This window comes from Malassezia pachydermatis (assembly GCF_001278385.1).
Source record: "Malassezia pachydermatis strain CBS 1879 chromosome Unknown scaffold7, whole genome shotgun sequence".
Classification (NCBI taxonomy): Eukaryota; Fungi; Basidiomycota; class Malasseziomycetes; order Malasseziales; family Malasseziaceae; genus Malassezia; species Malassezia pachydermatis.
Genome location: NW_017253144.1, coordinates 13891 through 28692, shown reverse-complemented (window position 1 = coordinate 28692; position 14802 = coordinate 13891). Strand labels below are relative to the sequence as shown.

General features: G+C 53.3%; 7 protein-coding genes across 7 annotated transcripts; 4 read left to right on the top strand and 3 right to left on the bottom strand.

The window, feature by feature from the left end:
• Positions 1-95: 95 nt before the first annotated feature.
• Positions 96-2108, bottom strand: Malapachy_1440 (exocyst complex exo70 subunit; the record flags this gene model as incomplete). Its single annotated transcript, XM_018135944.1, has 5 exons — positions 96-312; positions 341-574; positions 601-652; positions 682-1854; positions 1883-2108. 5 exons carry the CDS (start codon positions 2106-2108, stop codon positions 96-98), a joined length of 1902 nt encoding a protein of 633 aa, XP_017990856.1.
• A 131-nt stretch (positions 2109-2239) lies between these two features.
• Malapachy_1456 (tyrosine specific protein phosphatase) lies at positions 2240-3159 on the top strand (the record flags this gene model as incomplete). Its single annotated transcript, XM_018135960.1, has 2 exons — positions 2240-2393; positions 2423-3159. The coding sequence occupies 2 exons, from the start codon at positions 2240-2242 to the stop codon at positions 3157-3159; spliced, it is 891 nt and encodes a 296-aa protein (XP_017990873.1).
• Positions 3160-3213: 54 nt separating this feature from the next.
• Positions 3214-3981, bottom strand: Malapachy_1449 (hypothetical protein; the record flags this gene model as incomplete). Its single annotated transcript, XM_018135953.1, has 3 exons — positions 3214-3591; positions 3626-3689; positions 3725-3981. 3 exons carry the CDS (start codon positions 3979-3981, stop codon positions 3214-3216), a joined length of 699 nt encoding a protein of 232 aa, XP_017990737.1.
• Positions 3982-4191: 210 nt separating this feature from the next.
• On the bottom strand, positions 4192-5241 carry Malapachy_1444 (mal s 1 allergenic protein; the record flags this gene model as incomplete). The annotated part of the gene is made up of 1 exon (XM_018135948.1): positions 4192-5241. One exon carries the CDS (start codon positions 5239-5241, stop codon positions 4192-4194), a length of 1050 nt encoding a protein of 349 aa, XP_017990853.1.
• Positions 5242-5766: 525 nt separating this feature from the next.
• On the top strand, positions 5767-6318 carry Malapachy_1420 (hypothetical protein; the record flags this gene model as incomplete). The annotated part of the gene is made up of 1 exon (XM_018135924.1): positions 5767-6318. One exon carries the CDS (start codon positions 5767-5769, stop codon positions 6316-6318), a length of 552 nt encoding a protein of 183 aa, XP_017990685.1.
• A 1021-nt stretch (positions 6319-7339) lies between these two features.
• Malapachy_1415 (cobalamin-independent methionine synthase) lies at positions 7340-9634 on the top strand (the record flags this gene model as incomplete). Its single annotated transcript, XM_018135919.1, has 1 exon — positions 7340-9634. One exon carries the CDS (start codon positions 7340-7342, stop codon positions 9632-9634), a length of 2295 nt encoding a protein of 764 aa, XP_017990665.1.
• A 359-nt stretch (positions 9635-9993) lies between these two features.
• Malapachy_1452 (macrophage erythroblast attacher) lies at positions 9994-13853 on the top strand (the record flags this gene model as incomplete). The annotated part of the gene is made up of 5 exons (XM_018135956.1): positions 9994-10437; positions 10475-10560; positions 10597-10822; positions 10853-10944; positions 12524-13853. The coding sequence occupies 5 exons, from the start codon at positions 9994-9996 to the stop codon at positions 13851-13853; spliced, it is 2178 nt and encodes a 725-aa protein (XP_017990875.1).
• Positions 13854-14802: the final 949 nt, after the last annotated feature.

Sequence of the window (14802 nt, the reverse complement as noted above, 5' to 3'; positions counted from 1 at the left end):
ACCCAATTTGAAGGTGGATGTTACTTGGTAGCTGTGCATCTGTCGGGCTCGCTAGATGGATGTCCTCCACATGAATCACGTTGTTCCTCTCCCCTCTACAGATACAGCTGTGCTATCCACTGATCCAAGTCGCGCTCGGACCACCGCGCACTGCGTTGGGAGGTGGACCGCTGCTTAGACAAGGTGACCGCGTATAGGGGGCTGATCAACCGCGTGACATCGTTCCGCAACGAGTCGGCCAAGCCCGTGTCCCTCTGCAGCGGGTGCGTCCGATGGATCTGTTCCATCTGCTGGAGGTATTCATAGAAGCGTCTGGACGGTTAGTGCATATTGAACGTACGCAAAGGCGTCAGGTTTCGAACGGTCACTAAGGACCGCAAATTTGCCCATGGGTCCTGATCGTGCTGCAGATTGATCATCGACGAGTGCCTGCACAACGACATTCCACGACTCCAAGTAGCTGGTGTGAGCTGTACGCAGGGCATGCGTCACTACGTGCTCAGCAGCGTTCATGACGGGGGGCGGGAGGGCCTGAGCAAGGGCTCGCAAGTCCTTCTGGAGGAAGGTAACGTTGCTGTGTGTGAGCTTCGTTGTACATACTTGAGTAGGAAAATCGACGCGACCGTCGGCTGAGGGATGGCTGCCACGGTACCTGCACGTTAGAAACTCTCATACACGTACGTTCTAAAGAGGTCACAATGGACAACATAAAATCTTTCACATAGTCGGCCCATAATGCGTCAGGCGACATGGCGGAGGCCTGGCCTTCGACCCAGTTCTTGCTGCCCATCGTCTGGAGCAGGAAGAGCATTACATCCTGGAAACAGACCAGGCCACGTAGGAGGACCATACCTAGACGCGCAATATCACTCACACCGACCTGTAGCGCGTCATGATTTTGCTGCACAGGGATGATCTTGATATCTCGCAGCAGCTCCGGGAAAAACAGGAGCGCATCCTGACGTACCGAGCCGAGAACCGAGGTGAAGCTGCAGGTATCGCATTGCGTACCTTGCAGTGCCGCTATCCACTTTTGTCCATCCACGCCAAAAACGGCCTGCGTCTGGGCGATGAAGTCGAGAACCATGTAGCGATGTGCGTTCAGACCATGGTGTAGGCGTGGCAGCAGCATCGGCATCATAGCATTCACGGCCTGGACCAACGGCTGGAGGACACACGTGGCTGTTTTACCACGCCAGCCCTCCCAAGCCATCCCCTGAAATAGCGTAGCAATCGCATTCTGTTCCTGCTGTACCATCGAGAGCATAACGGCACAAAACTCTTGCACTGGCAGCGTGCCACGCTGGTAGTCCACATGGGCCTCTCGCGGTGCTGGTACAGAGTCTTGCTGTGTCATGGCAGCAATATGGACCACTCGCTTCATATGTGCATCGAGACTGGCAGTAAGGTAGGTGGATCGTACGCTCGCATACGACTGCAAAGCAAGCGCAAAGGCACTAGCTGTGGCATTGTGCTGCATTTCCGGCAGAGTATAGAGAAACTGGAGAAGTGCCTTGTCGGATGTAAGGCACTCGTTCGAGACACCAGGCAATGCAAGGCCTTGCTGTGTGTAGGAGAAGGGGTCAATCGCGCGCGACTCGGCGGCGGTATATTCACGCACGAGTTCAGCGACTTTACGTGCACCTTGTTCGGTCAGCCTATGCCGTTTGCTCCCTGCCTGGCTTGCTTCCCCGCCAGGGGCCTCATTGGCCTCTTTGATCACGCGCTGGATGGCTTCCAAGTAGGGCCATGGGTTTCGTGGGTCCGGGCCACGAAGAATCTCAGGCTCGTCGTCCACAACAACACCGTAGTGACGTAGACTGGTATCGAGTTCTTTTTGCACCTCACTCACATCTGTTTGGTCAGTATACACGCCACGTACTGGAGCTAATGCGCGATAGGGTCTGTGTGCTTTTATGAATAGGCAGGATGCTGCTTTCCAACTTGACAAGGCGTCGGTCAAAGCCATTGAGGATGGTCGTCATACGGCCTGTCAGGCTGCCTAATCGTCTTTGATTCTGTTCCAGCAGCTCCATCTCCGTGAGAGCTACATCGTTATCGCGTCCGGACGCATGGGATGTCGACACTACGCGTGCCGTATACACCATGACGGTTTCGCGGGAGAAGCGACAGCGTGCTATGCACCGACCTCCACATGCATGCATGCATGCTCAATATAAGGGCATAGCACTGCCAGCCGACGATTTGCCCAACCCCCTACCTTGCTGCCGCTCTAGTCATGGCAGAGCCCTCGTCCTACTCGGCAGCACAGGTGGCCGTCCTGCTGGACAATCTCACGAAGATCGATGCGCTGCGCCTGTCGGATCCCGACTTTCGGATGTCCGCCTTCAAGGCGCATCTGGCGGACAATCGCTATGCGAATGTTTATCCCTGTACGTTGTCGTCTAATACTTACCGAAAGATGATGCCTCTTTGTTGCCCGGTACCTATATCAATGCGTCTGTGATCAAGCCTCTGCCGGAAAGTGAAGAGGGTGCAATAGCGTGCATTGCTTCGCAGGCTCCCTTGCCATCCACTTTTCATACGTTTTTTGACCACCTGTATGACCAGAAAACAGACGTGCTTGTCAACCTGACGGCGCTGGAAGAGAATGGAATCCCCAAGAGCGATCGATACTGGCCCGTGGACACGACTCAGCCGTTTGTCGATGCGACCAAGACGTGGTCACTTGCGCTGCTCTCCGAACAATCGGCGACGCAGGCCTTTGACGCTACCACACAGCCTCTTGCCTCTGCTCTCCCTTCCCTCGTGGTCCGCCGTCTCCGCTTGACCTCCTTGCGTGATGCTAGCAAGCAGCACGATTTTACACAGCTGCATTTCTCAGGCTGGCCAGATCACGGCGCTTTGCCCGCACCTTCCATATTAGGTCTGATGCAGGCGGTGGATGCTGTAGCACGTCCTCCTCTCAAAGATGCTATGCCATGGATTCACTGCTCGGCGGGTATTGGCCGCTCCGGCACACTGATCGGTGCCATGCTCCTCCACCAAATGCCATCTTCACACTTGACCTCTCAACCGACACTCCAGCTGGCTGCCTATGTAACGCAGCATATGCGCAAGTACCGTGCTGGCACGGTGCAAACGGCTGGCCAGCTTGTGGCCCTGGCTATGGTCATTGACCAACTGCGTTCGAGCTAATTCCATAAATTCATTAGGGTATCCAGGGCACTATGTATAGATAAGCTCATGTTCTTATGATGCATTCTTCCGTGTTCGTGATGTCTTTTTCTTCGGTGATTCGACGAGGGGCTGCTTCGAAGCTTCATTTGCAACATTGACTGCATTAGACAGCCAGCGCATAGTTGCCTCGTGCACGACAGAGCCCGCATGGTGCAGCGTAGCACTAGCATGCGACGTGGTTGATGTTTCTGTAGCTGGTGATGGTGCTGTGTTGGGGCTGGTAGGTGGGGCTGGCTGAAATGTTGTGCGAAGGATGCCAGCCATGGCATTGGTCGCGAGCCGCAAGCCTTGCATAGCTTGGGCCTTGGCATGCTCCGACCACATTTCAATGTCCGCTTCGTGCTCCGCCAGGAAGGGGACCAGGTAGGTCTTGTACAAAGAGGAAGCGCCCTGCGATGTAAGTCGTTTCGTTGTATCCACGTACGCGAGTCTGCGGCAACGCCAGCCAACAGTAGAACATGAATTTAATCTGCCAATAAAAGGGGAGCCTGCGAAGTGTGAATCTCGCTTCTCTTATACGTACCAGCGCAGCAACCACTCGATCCATAGATTGTAGAGCCACATGATACCCATCACGCACCAATACATCGTCCAAGTCTCTAGCTCACTGAGGTGCGTCGGCGGTTCCTTAGCCTTGGTACTAGCCCCCACACCTTCTTTCCAGGCATAGGCAACAGGCGTAGTGCCACCGCGCGTGGCGGCTGTAAGTGCTTTGTACGTGGCGTACACTGGGTACAGGTACGCCACGCCGGAAATGCCTAGCGACACCGTCCACGACATGTCAACAACGTCGTTGTGTTTCTTTGGGACGCACAGTGTCGCGAACCAACACAGGACCACGTGGCGTGCGCCCTCCCGCATCGAGGCGCCCCAAACTACGCTTGCCACACCACCGTAAACAAATCATCGTCGATTCGCAATAGACAATCACTATAATATCCCATCAAGGGTCTCGGCTAATAGAAACGAACAAAAGAAAATCTGACAGCATTAGTGCAGGATGCTCGAGTCCAGCTTGTAGAGCGGGAAGTCCGAGCGGCCACCATGAGCGCCGTTGTCGAAGAAGGCGCTCACAGCGTAGATACCCTGCTCGTTGCCGCTGTAGTAGTCAGTCACAGCAGTGAAGCCGCTGTTCTTGAGCTCGTTGCGATGCGTTGACTTGATGGAAGCCGACTTCCAGTTGTCGTCCGAGTGGAAGGCCACGGCGTTGGGGGCGCGGGCACCGACCAGGACGCTCTTGCCGTTCACCGGGATGGTCACGATCTTCTCCGAGCCAGTGAGCGAGCCGAAGTTGCCGTTGATCTTCACGTTCTTAGCTCTCGGGCTGTTGCTGGTTGGGTCGAACGCGGTAAGGACACGAGGACCACCGAAGGCGATAATGCGGTTGGCAATCGGGTCGAAGGTGATACCCGAGTAACCTGGGCGCTGGCCACCGTTGCCCTTCTCGTGGAACCACGGAGTAACGGTCTTGCCGTCAGCGCTAACCTTGGCAATAGCCGGCATGCCGAGCTCAAAGGCAATGTACGAGTTGCCGTCACGGTCCTGGGCGGACTGGACCACACCGAACGGACGAGTGCCAGCCTGCTGCTCGAACTGGTCCTGGACGTTCTTCAGATCGACCGACCAGATGGGCTTGCTGTTCTCTTTCAGCGGGAGCGAGAAGGCATGGAACGAGCTCGGGCCGTGGCTCGACTGGTCAGCAAAGTTGAACGAGCGCGAGTTCTTCATCACAGCGAAGAGGCGCTTCGAGTTGTCGTGGGTCAGCAGCGAGAGACCCGACATCTGCTGGTCACCGTCGCCCGACGACGAAGCGCCGTCAATGGCGACGTTGAAGTGCGACTGGCGCTTCGGGTCGTAGACAGCAATGCGACCCTTGTAGAGGTTTGACTGGTAGAACACTTCGCGAGTGTGGTCGTAGATCGTGTCCTCAGGGGTGAGGTTCTTGATCTTCACATCGATCACATCCGGCAGGGCAGCCAGAACGCCGACCGTGCAAAGGGCCACGAAGGCAAGGAGCTGATACACCGTCGAGGTACGCATGGTAGTTGGTGGATGACCGTACTAGAACCGATGTGACACGCATAAAAAATCCTCATTCCCTTTGTAGAGTTTCGCTGGGAGGGGTTTACCTAGCCCACGTGCAATCGGCATTCCGACGTCCGACTCACTGTGTGCATGCATATACCTATATCACGTGAAATGGGCGCAAAGTCGCCGGGCGTAGAATTCAGCTTAGGTGAGCAGTCGATGGAATCCCGATTGTACCTTTTTACGTAACGGACGAGGAATGTCACTCTCCTTCATATTTGCACTTTTCTCGGGGTACTTGCATGAACAACACACACCTTGGCAGCACATCTACATGAGAAAACCAGCCAATGTTTTGCGTCACATGCACGAAAACCAAGAAGCGCCCTGCGACAGGTGTCTTGGCTGTATGTACTGGCGCAGTGCGGGTAGTGTATATCACTCGCGGGCGTTCACCGCGTTAGGCACAACACAAATATGTTTATTCTATATAAAGCCATAGCCGTACAAGACGTCAAACCACCACTTTTGCAAATCATGGTGTCTACGAAGTTCTGTTTCTCTGCTGCGCTTATGGGTGTGCTCGCCTCGATGGTGGCTGCTGCTCCTTCGAACATTGCTCGCCGCACCACCCCTGACAACCAGGTGTGGGTGACCAGCGTGGCTGACCACTGCATGATTCTCCCGCGTCACAAGATGTCGATCGGTGACAGCGAGCAGCCCGGCGGTATGAAGTCGTACTGCACCAAGCCCTACGACAAGTCGCAGGGTCATCTCGCTTCGGACTTCTGGAGTGAGGTCCACTTCAAGAAGACCAAGCACTACGTCCAGCTGACTGGTTGCATTCGTCCTGAGGTGCAGAGCACTCTTCTCCGCAAGGACGACGGTGGTCAGTACGACTCGAACGGTGGTGACGGTGGCCGCGGTAACCCGCGCGACTCGGTCTGCCTTGGCTACTCGTCGTACGTGGAGCTTGTCGAGCCTACTGCTCGCCGTGCCTGCATCCGTTGCTGCGTTGATGACAAGTACTGCAACGTCAACAACGACGAGGACGGTTGCGAGTCTGTCATTCCTGGCCAGTACTGCTAAATGCTCACTCTGATCTAAGTATTCACATTCCTTTAATTACGTGGCCTAAAACCGCATTCCTGCCAACGTCTTCCTTTCTGTGGTATATCTGTTGTTGTGCAAGACATATGTGTAAATTTTTTTTATATTTGTTGTTGCTGCTGGTCGATACTCTCGTAGCACCACCTTTGTTTGCAATATTTTGTTGTTACTATGTTATTGTGCGCCTCTTTGTCATGTGCCGAACGGTGAATCTCTCTGCGGTAGGGCATCTCTTTTGTCAAGCCTGACAGGCTGCCGTAGAAGCCAGCGTGTGGAGTGGCATGCCAAGGGCCATGACGGTTACCAAGCTTCCGAGGGGCTCCTCGAGGACCTTAGTAGAAATGCCAAGGAAGTCTTTCCCCTACACTCTCGCTTGCGCAAGTATGCTTTGGCATAGAGCAAGGGTCAGAGACTTGTCGGCTACTTTTCGATAACGTACTACATGCTGTCTTAATGCTGCTGTATGCAGGCACTGTAGATGCCTTTTGCATGTCCATAGGCCATCTCCCGTCCTCGTGGTAGGGTTGCATTTCGGCCCAGCGTCCTATTAGCACGCTGCCCTGCCCTGCCCATCTCTCCTACATGTCTATCTCAGTCTAGTTCGAGCCAGTGCGCCATTACATGGTCTGTCCCACGTGAAGCGCCATCCTTTAATGCTACCGTGTGTCCTGCCTCCTTGTTGCGTGCTAGATGCAGAACCGTGCATTCCGCTGGAAAAAAGGCAGACCCATGTGCGTATGACTCCATTTTCTTTGAGCCTCTCACTCTTACTCGTGTGAGGTGTCGGGCGAGCGGGCACGATCTCGCAATTTTATTGGACGATCGAGAACAGACTCAGCTTCGAATGTGCTGGCATGTTCAAAATCACGGCATGTGTGCACGTGGATGGTAAGATGAAGATGCTCCCGTTCGAGGCCTCGCATCTGTCTTCCTTACCATACGGATCCCTTCTCGGGCAGTGATTTTACGTTTCGTCACTACCCGTTTTATACATACAAATATGGCTACTTCTTCCGTTCTTGGTTTCCCTCGCATTGGCCCTCAGCGTGAGGTCAAGAAAGCTCTGGAGGCCTACTGGAGCGACAAGATCTCTGCGGAGGAGCTCCTGAAGGTCGCCAAGGAGCAGCGTCTTAACACCTACGAGACCATCAAGTCGCAGGGTGTGGACTTCATTCCTACTGGTACCTTCTCGCTCTACGACCACGTGCTTGATGCGTCGAACACTTTTGGCATCATCCCGGAGGCGTACGCCAAGTCGGGTCTCTCGGGCCTTGACACCTACTTCGCTATGGCCCGTGGTCACCAAAAGGGTGGTGTTGACCTGCCGGCTACTGAGATGAAGAAGTGGTTCGACTCGAACTACCACTACCTCGTGCCCGAGTTCTCGGAGAAGTCGACCTTTAAGCTGAACAACACCAAGCCGATTGACGACTTTGTTGAGGCTAAGGAGGCTGGCTACAACGCTCGCCCGGTCGTTGTTGGTCCGATCACTCTTCTTTGGCTTGGTAAGCTTGCCAAGGATGTGCAGGACCCGAACTTCAACCGCTACACTCTTCTGCCGAAGCTGGTTGAGGTCTACGTGGAGCTCTTCCAGAAGCTGGTGGGCGCTGGTGCTTCGTGGATCCAGGTGGATGAGCCGATCCTCGTCACTGATGCTGCCAAGGATCTCGCTGCCGAGTTCAAGCAGACCTACGAGCTTTTCGCTAAGAGCGTGCCGAAGGCTGACATTCTCCTGACCACCTACTTCGGTCGCCTGGAGGACAACATTGACTTTGTGAAGGAGCTCCCTATCGCCGGTCTTCACATTGACCTGGACCGTGCTCCTGAGCAGCTTGACCGCGTTCTTGACGCCGTTGCCTCGACCAAGATTGGTCTCTCGCTTGGTCTTGTGTCGGGCCGTAACATTTGGAAGACCGACCTGGCCGCTGCGCTGAAGCTCGCTCAGAAGGCTGTGGAGAAGCTCGGTGCTGACCGTGTGCACGTGGCCTCATCTTCGTCGCTGCTCCACACCCCGATCACGGTGGCCAACGAGAAGAAGCTCAAGCCTGAGGTGCTCGACTGGTTCTCGTTCGCTACTGAGAAGTGTGGTGAGGTTGCCACTCTGTCGCAGGCTCTTCAGGGCGGTGCTGCGGACAAGCTTGCCGAGAACGCTAAGAGCATTGCTGCTCGTCGCGACTTTGAGAAGAACTCGGACCCGGCTGTTCGTGAGCGTCTCGCCAACATCAAGCCGGAGGCCTTCAACCGTAAGTCGCCGTTCTCCCAGCGTCGTGAGGTGCAGCGCCAGTTCCTGAAGCTGCCGCCGTTCCCGACGACCACCATTGGTTCGTTCCCTCAGACCAAGGAGATCCGTCAATACCGTGCCCGCTTCACAAAGGGTGACATCTCGAAGGAGGAGTACGAGAAGTTCCTGGAGAACGAGATCAAGATGGTCGTTGAGAAGCAGGAGGCTCTTGGCCTTGACGTGCTGGTGCACGGTGAGCCGGAGCGTAACGATATGGTTCAGTACTTCGGTGAGCAGCTCGACGGCTTTGTGTTCACTCAGAACGCCTGGGTGCAGAGCTTCGGTTCGCGTTACGTGCGCCCGCCGATTGTGGTTTCGGACGTGTCGCGTCCTCACCCGATGACCGTCCGCTGGTCGTCGTACGCTCAGAGCCTGACCAGCAAGGTCATGAAGGGTATGCTTACTGGTCCGGTTACCATTCTCAACTGGTCGTTCCCGCGTGTGGACATTGGCAAGGATGTGCAGTCGTTCCAGATTGCCCTGGCTCTGCGTGATGAGGTGATTGACCTTGAGAAGGCCGGTATCAAGGCTGTTCAGGTCGACGAGCCGGCTATCCGTGAGGGTCTGCCTCTGCGTCGCTCGGAGTGGGACAACTACCTCAAGTGGGCTGTTGACTCGTTCCGTCTCTCGGTGGGCGGTGCCTCGGATGCCATGAACACGGCCAGCCACTTCTGCTACTCGGACTTCAACGATATCATGGACTCGGTCATTGCTCTTGATGCCGACATGATCTCGATTGAGAACTCGAAGAGCGACGCTAAGCTGCTGAAGATCTTCCAGTCGACCAAGTACCCGAACGAGATTGGTCCGGGTGTGTTCGACATTCACTCGCCGCGTGTGCCGTCGGTCGAGGAGATGACTCAGCGCATCAAGGAGATGAGCGAGTTCATCGACCCGAAGCTGCTGTGGGTCAACCCCGACTGTGGTCTCAAGACCCGTACGTGGGAAGAGTGTGAGGCTCAGCTTAAGGCCATGGTCGCTGCGGCGGAGCAGGCTCGCAAGATGTTCGCCTAAAAGGATCTCGTATCGGAGCGTCTGTCGTAACGGCCTTGCATCGTAGGCAGGTTGCACATGGACCTCTCTATACTCAACTATGGATATGGATCCCGCTGGCCTGCTTTTCAACGTATAAAAATTTCTTTATTGCTTGATATGATGAACAGCATGTCAGTATGTAACGACTCCCCCGGATTTCGTACGCAGTCATGTTTGCCCTATCGTGTTCTATAGCCCCTTCCTCTCATTTCTAGTAATGCATGTTTCAACAGCTGCAAATCTTTCTTATGTAAAAAGTGGAGACCTGGTGGACGTTGCAGGCAGGCCGATGTCTCCTCCACAAACGACCGTGCTCCGTTGGTTGACTAGCGGAGCCCATGCCAACCTCCATGCCGCCAGATCCAGAGGACGTGCTGAGGGCAGAGCAATCCCTCCTCCTACGTCCTCTGGATGAACTGCGTACTAGTCTCAAGCATCAGCAGCGGTTATCTGATCGTGATTTGGAGCATGCAAAGCAAACTCTCTCTCATGTCTTGTCGTCAGCTACCACGGAGGAACGAATGCGTACGCTCCGGGGGGCAGTACAAAAACTGTCGTCATTACGTTCCAAGCTTGAAGATGCAAAAAAGAATGATGCTCTTCTCTTTGAAGCGTTGCAAGCGCGTTTACAGCATATGCAGGCCTTGTACCATATGGACCCTGCTTCCTCTGATTTCTCCCACTGGTGTGATACACGATTAGATCGACTTCTTGTCGATCACATGCTACGGCAAGGGTATATGCATACGGCAAAAGCACTCGCACAGCGCCAGCATATTGAGGTACGTGGTAAGGGACACGTTGCTTACTATTTCTCAGTCTCTGGTAGACCTGCCTGCTTTTGAACAGATCCATCAAATCGAAATGTCTCTTTTGGGTGATGAGGCAAAGGGCCAGAAACCTTCGTGTGCATTGGCTCTAGCATGGTGCGCGGAAAACAGAGCTGCATTGCGCAAAATGGGCTCCACGCTGGAGCAGGAGCTTCGAATCCAGGAGTTTATTGAATATATTCAGGCGGGAACCCCTTCGTCTCGTATCCAGGCAATTCAATATGCTCGAAAGTACCTTGCAGCCCATCTTCCAGCATCGACTAGCCCTAGTGGCTCTTCGACGCTGCTTCGTGCCATGGGCCTTCTTGCCTGTGGCCCACGACGGCCATGTTACCAGGTATGCAATCATTGTATTTCTTACACCTAGGATCTTCTTAGCTTTGACCGATGGGAGGCATTACGTCGCCAATTCCGGACTACGAGTCTGGCATTGCACAATATTCCTACTATACCTCTATTGTACATGGCTCTCAGTGCAGGCCTATCGAGTCTGCACACCGTCTCTATGTCAGCTGAAGCATTGCATTGTCCTATGGAAGAAGACAACAGCAGTGCTGATATGGAGAGCTCCGTCAACTCTCATTTGTTTTCCAGTATCCTGTTACACAGGGGTGAAATGAACCCTGACTGTCCGGCTTGTCAAAAGGACAACTTGGGTGTCCTAACCTCACATGTATCCCATAACCACCCTACACAATCTACATTAATATGCCGGGTAACAGGGAAGCCCATGGATGACAAAAATCCTCCGATGTGCCTTCCCAATGGTATGGTATACTCTACTGAAGTACGTACACTTTTCAACTCACCCAGGCCCTATCCATACTACGTTCACGAAGTCTTGATAGGGAAATTATTGTCTGTCCACGTACAGGCCAGCAATTTCCATATGCTTCCTGTCGAAAGCTCTTCATATCCTAAACGCTTGGCGTGCCTTAGCACAGGGTTGACAACGTGTCACGTGATACCCACCGAGCCGATTTGCTCCCTGACTCCTCGACACGGGTCGCCTTATATAGCTTAAAGCTCGCTACTTACATTCTGTAACTTGGATCTAGTGACGGCGAAGCGGCAGAAAGACATACTTCTGCTTACTATCTATAACCATAACTGATCCTTTGTGTTACACCTCTTCTTCGTATACCACCTCGCTTGAGTTAGTGTGGTTTATTCCCTCTCGCCCCTTCTCCTGGTCTACGTATTAGGCTTTATTGCGGAGAAGGATGGCAGATTCCACCACGGCTAACTCGTCCAACTCAAATGAAGATGAACATTCATCTTCATCGAATGGTTCGTCCTTGGGGCTCCAGACCTTGTCTTTATTAGACGATGGTAGGGCGCCTGTACATTCATTAAAAACAGATTGTGGCATACAATCCTCGACTGTGTCGGTCCAAGGTCAAACAACAGAAGCCCAATCTCCTTCTCCAATTCTGAGTACTCCGACACCTACTGTAAAAACATTTCGTGCTAGCGGTAATGAGGATGATGCATCAATGCTAGGCTTTCAACGATATGTATCGCATAAGAATGGCTCTCAGGATGCAACCCAATTGCACACCAACGACATGCTTAATGCGCCTTGGAATTACTACACACAGGACAACCTACCAATTGCGTACGGCTTTATGGATTCTACGGAAACGTTACGGCAGCGCTTATCAAGTCACCTAACGCCTGGTACGAGCCCTCCCGAAAAGTCTAGTCATGTGAACGACAGCGACACACAAATCAGTACCTGGTCCAGTTCAAGCCGAGCGCCCTCCTCTACCTGGCCCGAACTTTCTGAACTGGGAATAGAAAATGCCCTAGCAGATCGTGATCAAAGCCCATCGCTGAGGTTACGTCGATCCCCAACATCGGGGTCGACATCTACACTCACATACACCAGCCATTCAATACCTACTGAAGAGCAGGGAACTAGGCATTCTGTTCCGGATACGCAGCGCCATCCCAATGATCGTCCGGCACCCAATCATACGGACTCTTCTGGAAGTATTTCCATGTTCTCGGACATATCCTCTAGTGGAAATAATAGCCACTTTGGGCCTGGCATTCGAGCCAAGTTGAATACGGTACTACCTGCTTTGCTAAATACAATCTCTTTGGACGAGCACCGAACAGTGCTTATAGCGGAGTATGGCTGTATGAGCTCTCGCGCTATGAGTCTTGTCCGATCGATTATTGAAACTTTTATGGATCGGATCATGGCACGTATTGCGTCATCGCCCAATTCTTCTTCTGCCATGGCTTATCGAGCGTCCATGGCTGGCTTTGCCCGCGAGACAGCAGACCTTGTGAATTTTGTCGTTATTCATGAGGATGATACGAACCATGACTTCAAGCCCTTCCGATTCGCTTTAGAGTCGCATCCCGATTCGTATTTGAACCCGTTATGGCAGTCTTCGTTCGTTCCGTCCCTGCAAAATGTGATTTATTCCACCTTTTCCGCTCGCCCCTTTGGCTCGCGCGTGGTGCCACCTGACTCCTTGCACTTGGGCTTCAATCTCATGGACCTTCACTGGATCCATACTCCGAACACCAATGTATCGTTGCCGTCCGTGGCCCATGCTGAGTTAACCATGTGCCTGAATGCTCGTGCGCGTGAATTCCGGCGCGGCGGCATTTTCATCATGGCTTTCATTGCTCGTTCCGAATCTGGTTCGCCTGCGCCTACAGAAACCGATAATCTTTCTACGTCGACACCGTCCAGGAGTAAGAGTGGGTCACTGCTTTTTGCAGAACAGTCGAAGCGTTTTTCGACGGCCTCTATTTCTGAGCAAGATGCCCAATCCACGACCACGCCACCAGTGCCACCCAGTACCAATGACAAAGATATTTGGCTTGCTATGTCCAATATGATTATGCCATGCTTGCAACGATTGGTCTCTTGCGGAATGATGAAAGTGGATGTGGCACGACTCATGTTATCTCTTCCCATTCATCCACGTACACCTGCGCAAACCTTACGTGTGCTTGAGAAATTCAGCGATGTATGGTCGGTAGAGTGGAGCTGTGGTATTGGATGCAACAAGACAAAAGAGTATGTAACAGAAACGGGTGAGACCATCACCTTGACGAGCGAGCCAGATATGCTGCGATTACCACAGCCTGCATGGGTGGCGGTTCAGTCTGGCAAATTGTCCCAGGATGCATATTATGAACACATTATTGCAATGTTTAAAAACTTATACGAAGCCCATTTCCGCACGGTTCTCCGTGAACGGGGTAAGCTGAACAAAGGCGCTGTGGAGTTCATTCTTGATTCGCTATGGGATGTCCTGCGGTCACGTATGGGCGACTCAGCCACCTGCCCCTTGGCTGACTGTGAATTGGAAATTCAAATCTTGGCTTTACGACGGCTGTGAAAAAAAACATCAGTATACTTGAGAAATGGGGTCGCATTTCTATACACGACTATGTATCAACTTGTTATATATTGCTGTATTAGTATGTTAGAATGTACATTTTTTGGACTCGCAAGCCCGTCGCCCGCGCAGTGCTTGCCTCCACTTCTCTACGTCCACTTACACTCTCCGGCGCGTTCGCCGCGCAATGGCGCTGCCTTCCCCTGGACGCAACGGAAGCTCTGATGGGCCGCCTATGAATCTTGCCTATGTACCTTACCAGCGGAATAAGGGCAAGGCTCGGACCACATCCACGCCGCTCCATTCGATTGGTGGCGCAAGGTCATTGACCTCGAGTCCTTCGCCTAACGTCCACATGAACGGCTCACGTTCCCGATCAGCAAGCGGCATGAACAACAAGGCTCCTTATCTTGTGAGCCTAGAGACAGCATCCACTGGGTCTAATCGTAGTGCGTCACCGACCTTTGTGGAACCGCGCGGCACCTCCTCTGCACCTGTCAGCCCTCCGCCTTTACGACCGCTCTTGTCATCTTCTGGCGGCAAAGCTACAGCATTGAAAGGTGTACAAGAAAAGCCTTCTTCTCCTTCAGGACATCGTCTCTCTCCAGGGCCTTCCACTGTACATCCCTACTCTTTTGCGGGCAATGCGGCGCTTCGAGCAGAGGGACATTCGCCACGTGAATCTCTTCCCATCCAACCTCGTGCTGATCGTATGCCTTATCGCAATGGATTCCAACCCAAGGGCGTCATACGGAAACGCACAGAAGAGTTTCAGAAATTGCGGGCGAAATCGACTGGCTCTGTGGAACTGGATGACCAGCGTATGGAACGTCGGCTCGGCAAACTCCTGAAAATCTACTCACCAGCTTTCGAGCCTCCGATGGAGATCAAGACCAGCTTCCTCTCTGATCCAAGAGGGTTTTTGCGTCGTGGGGGTGAACAAGTTCTG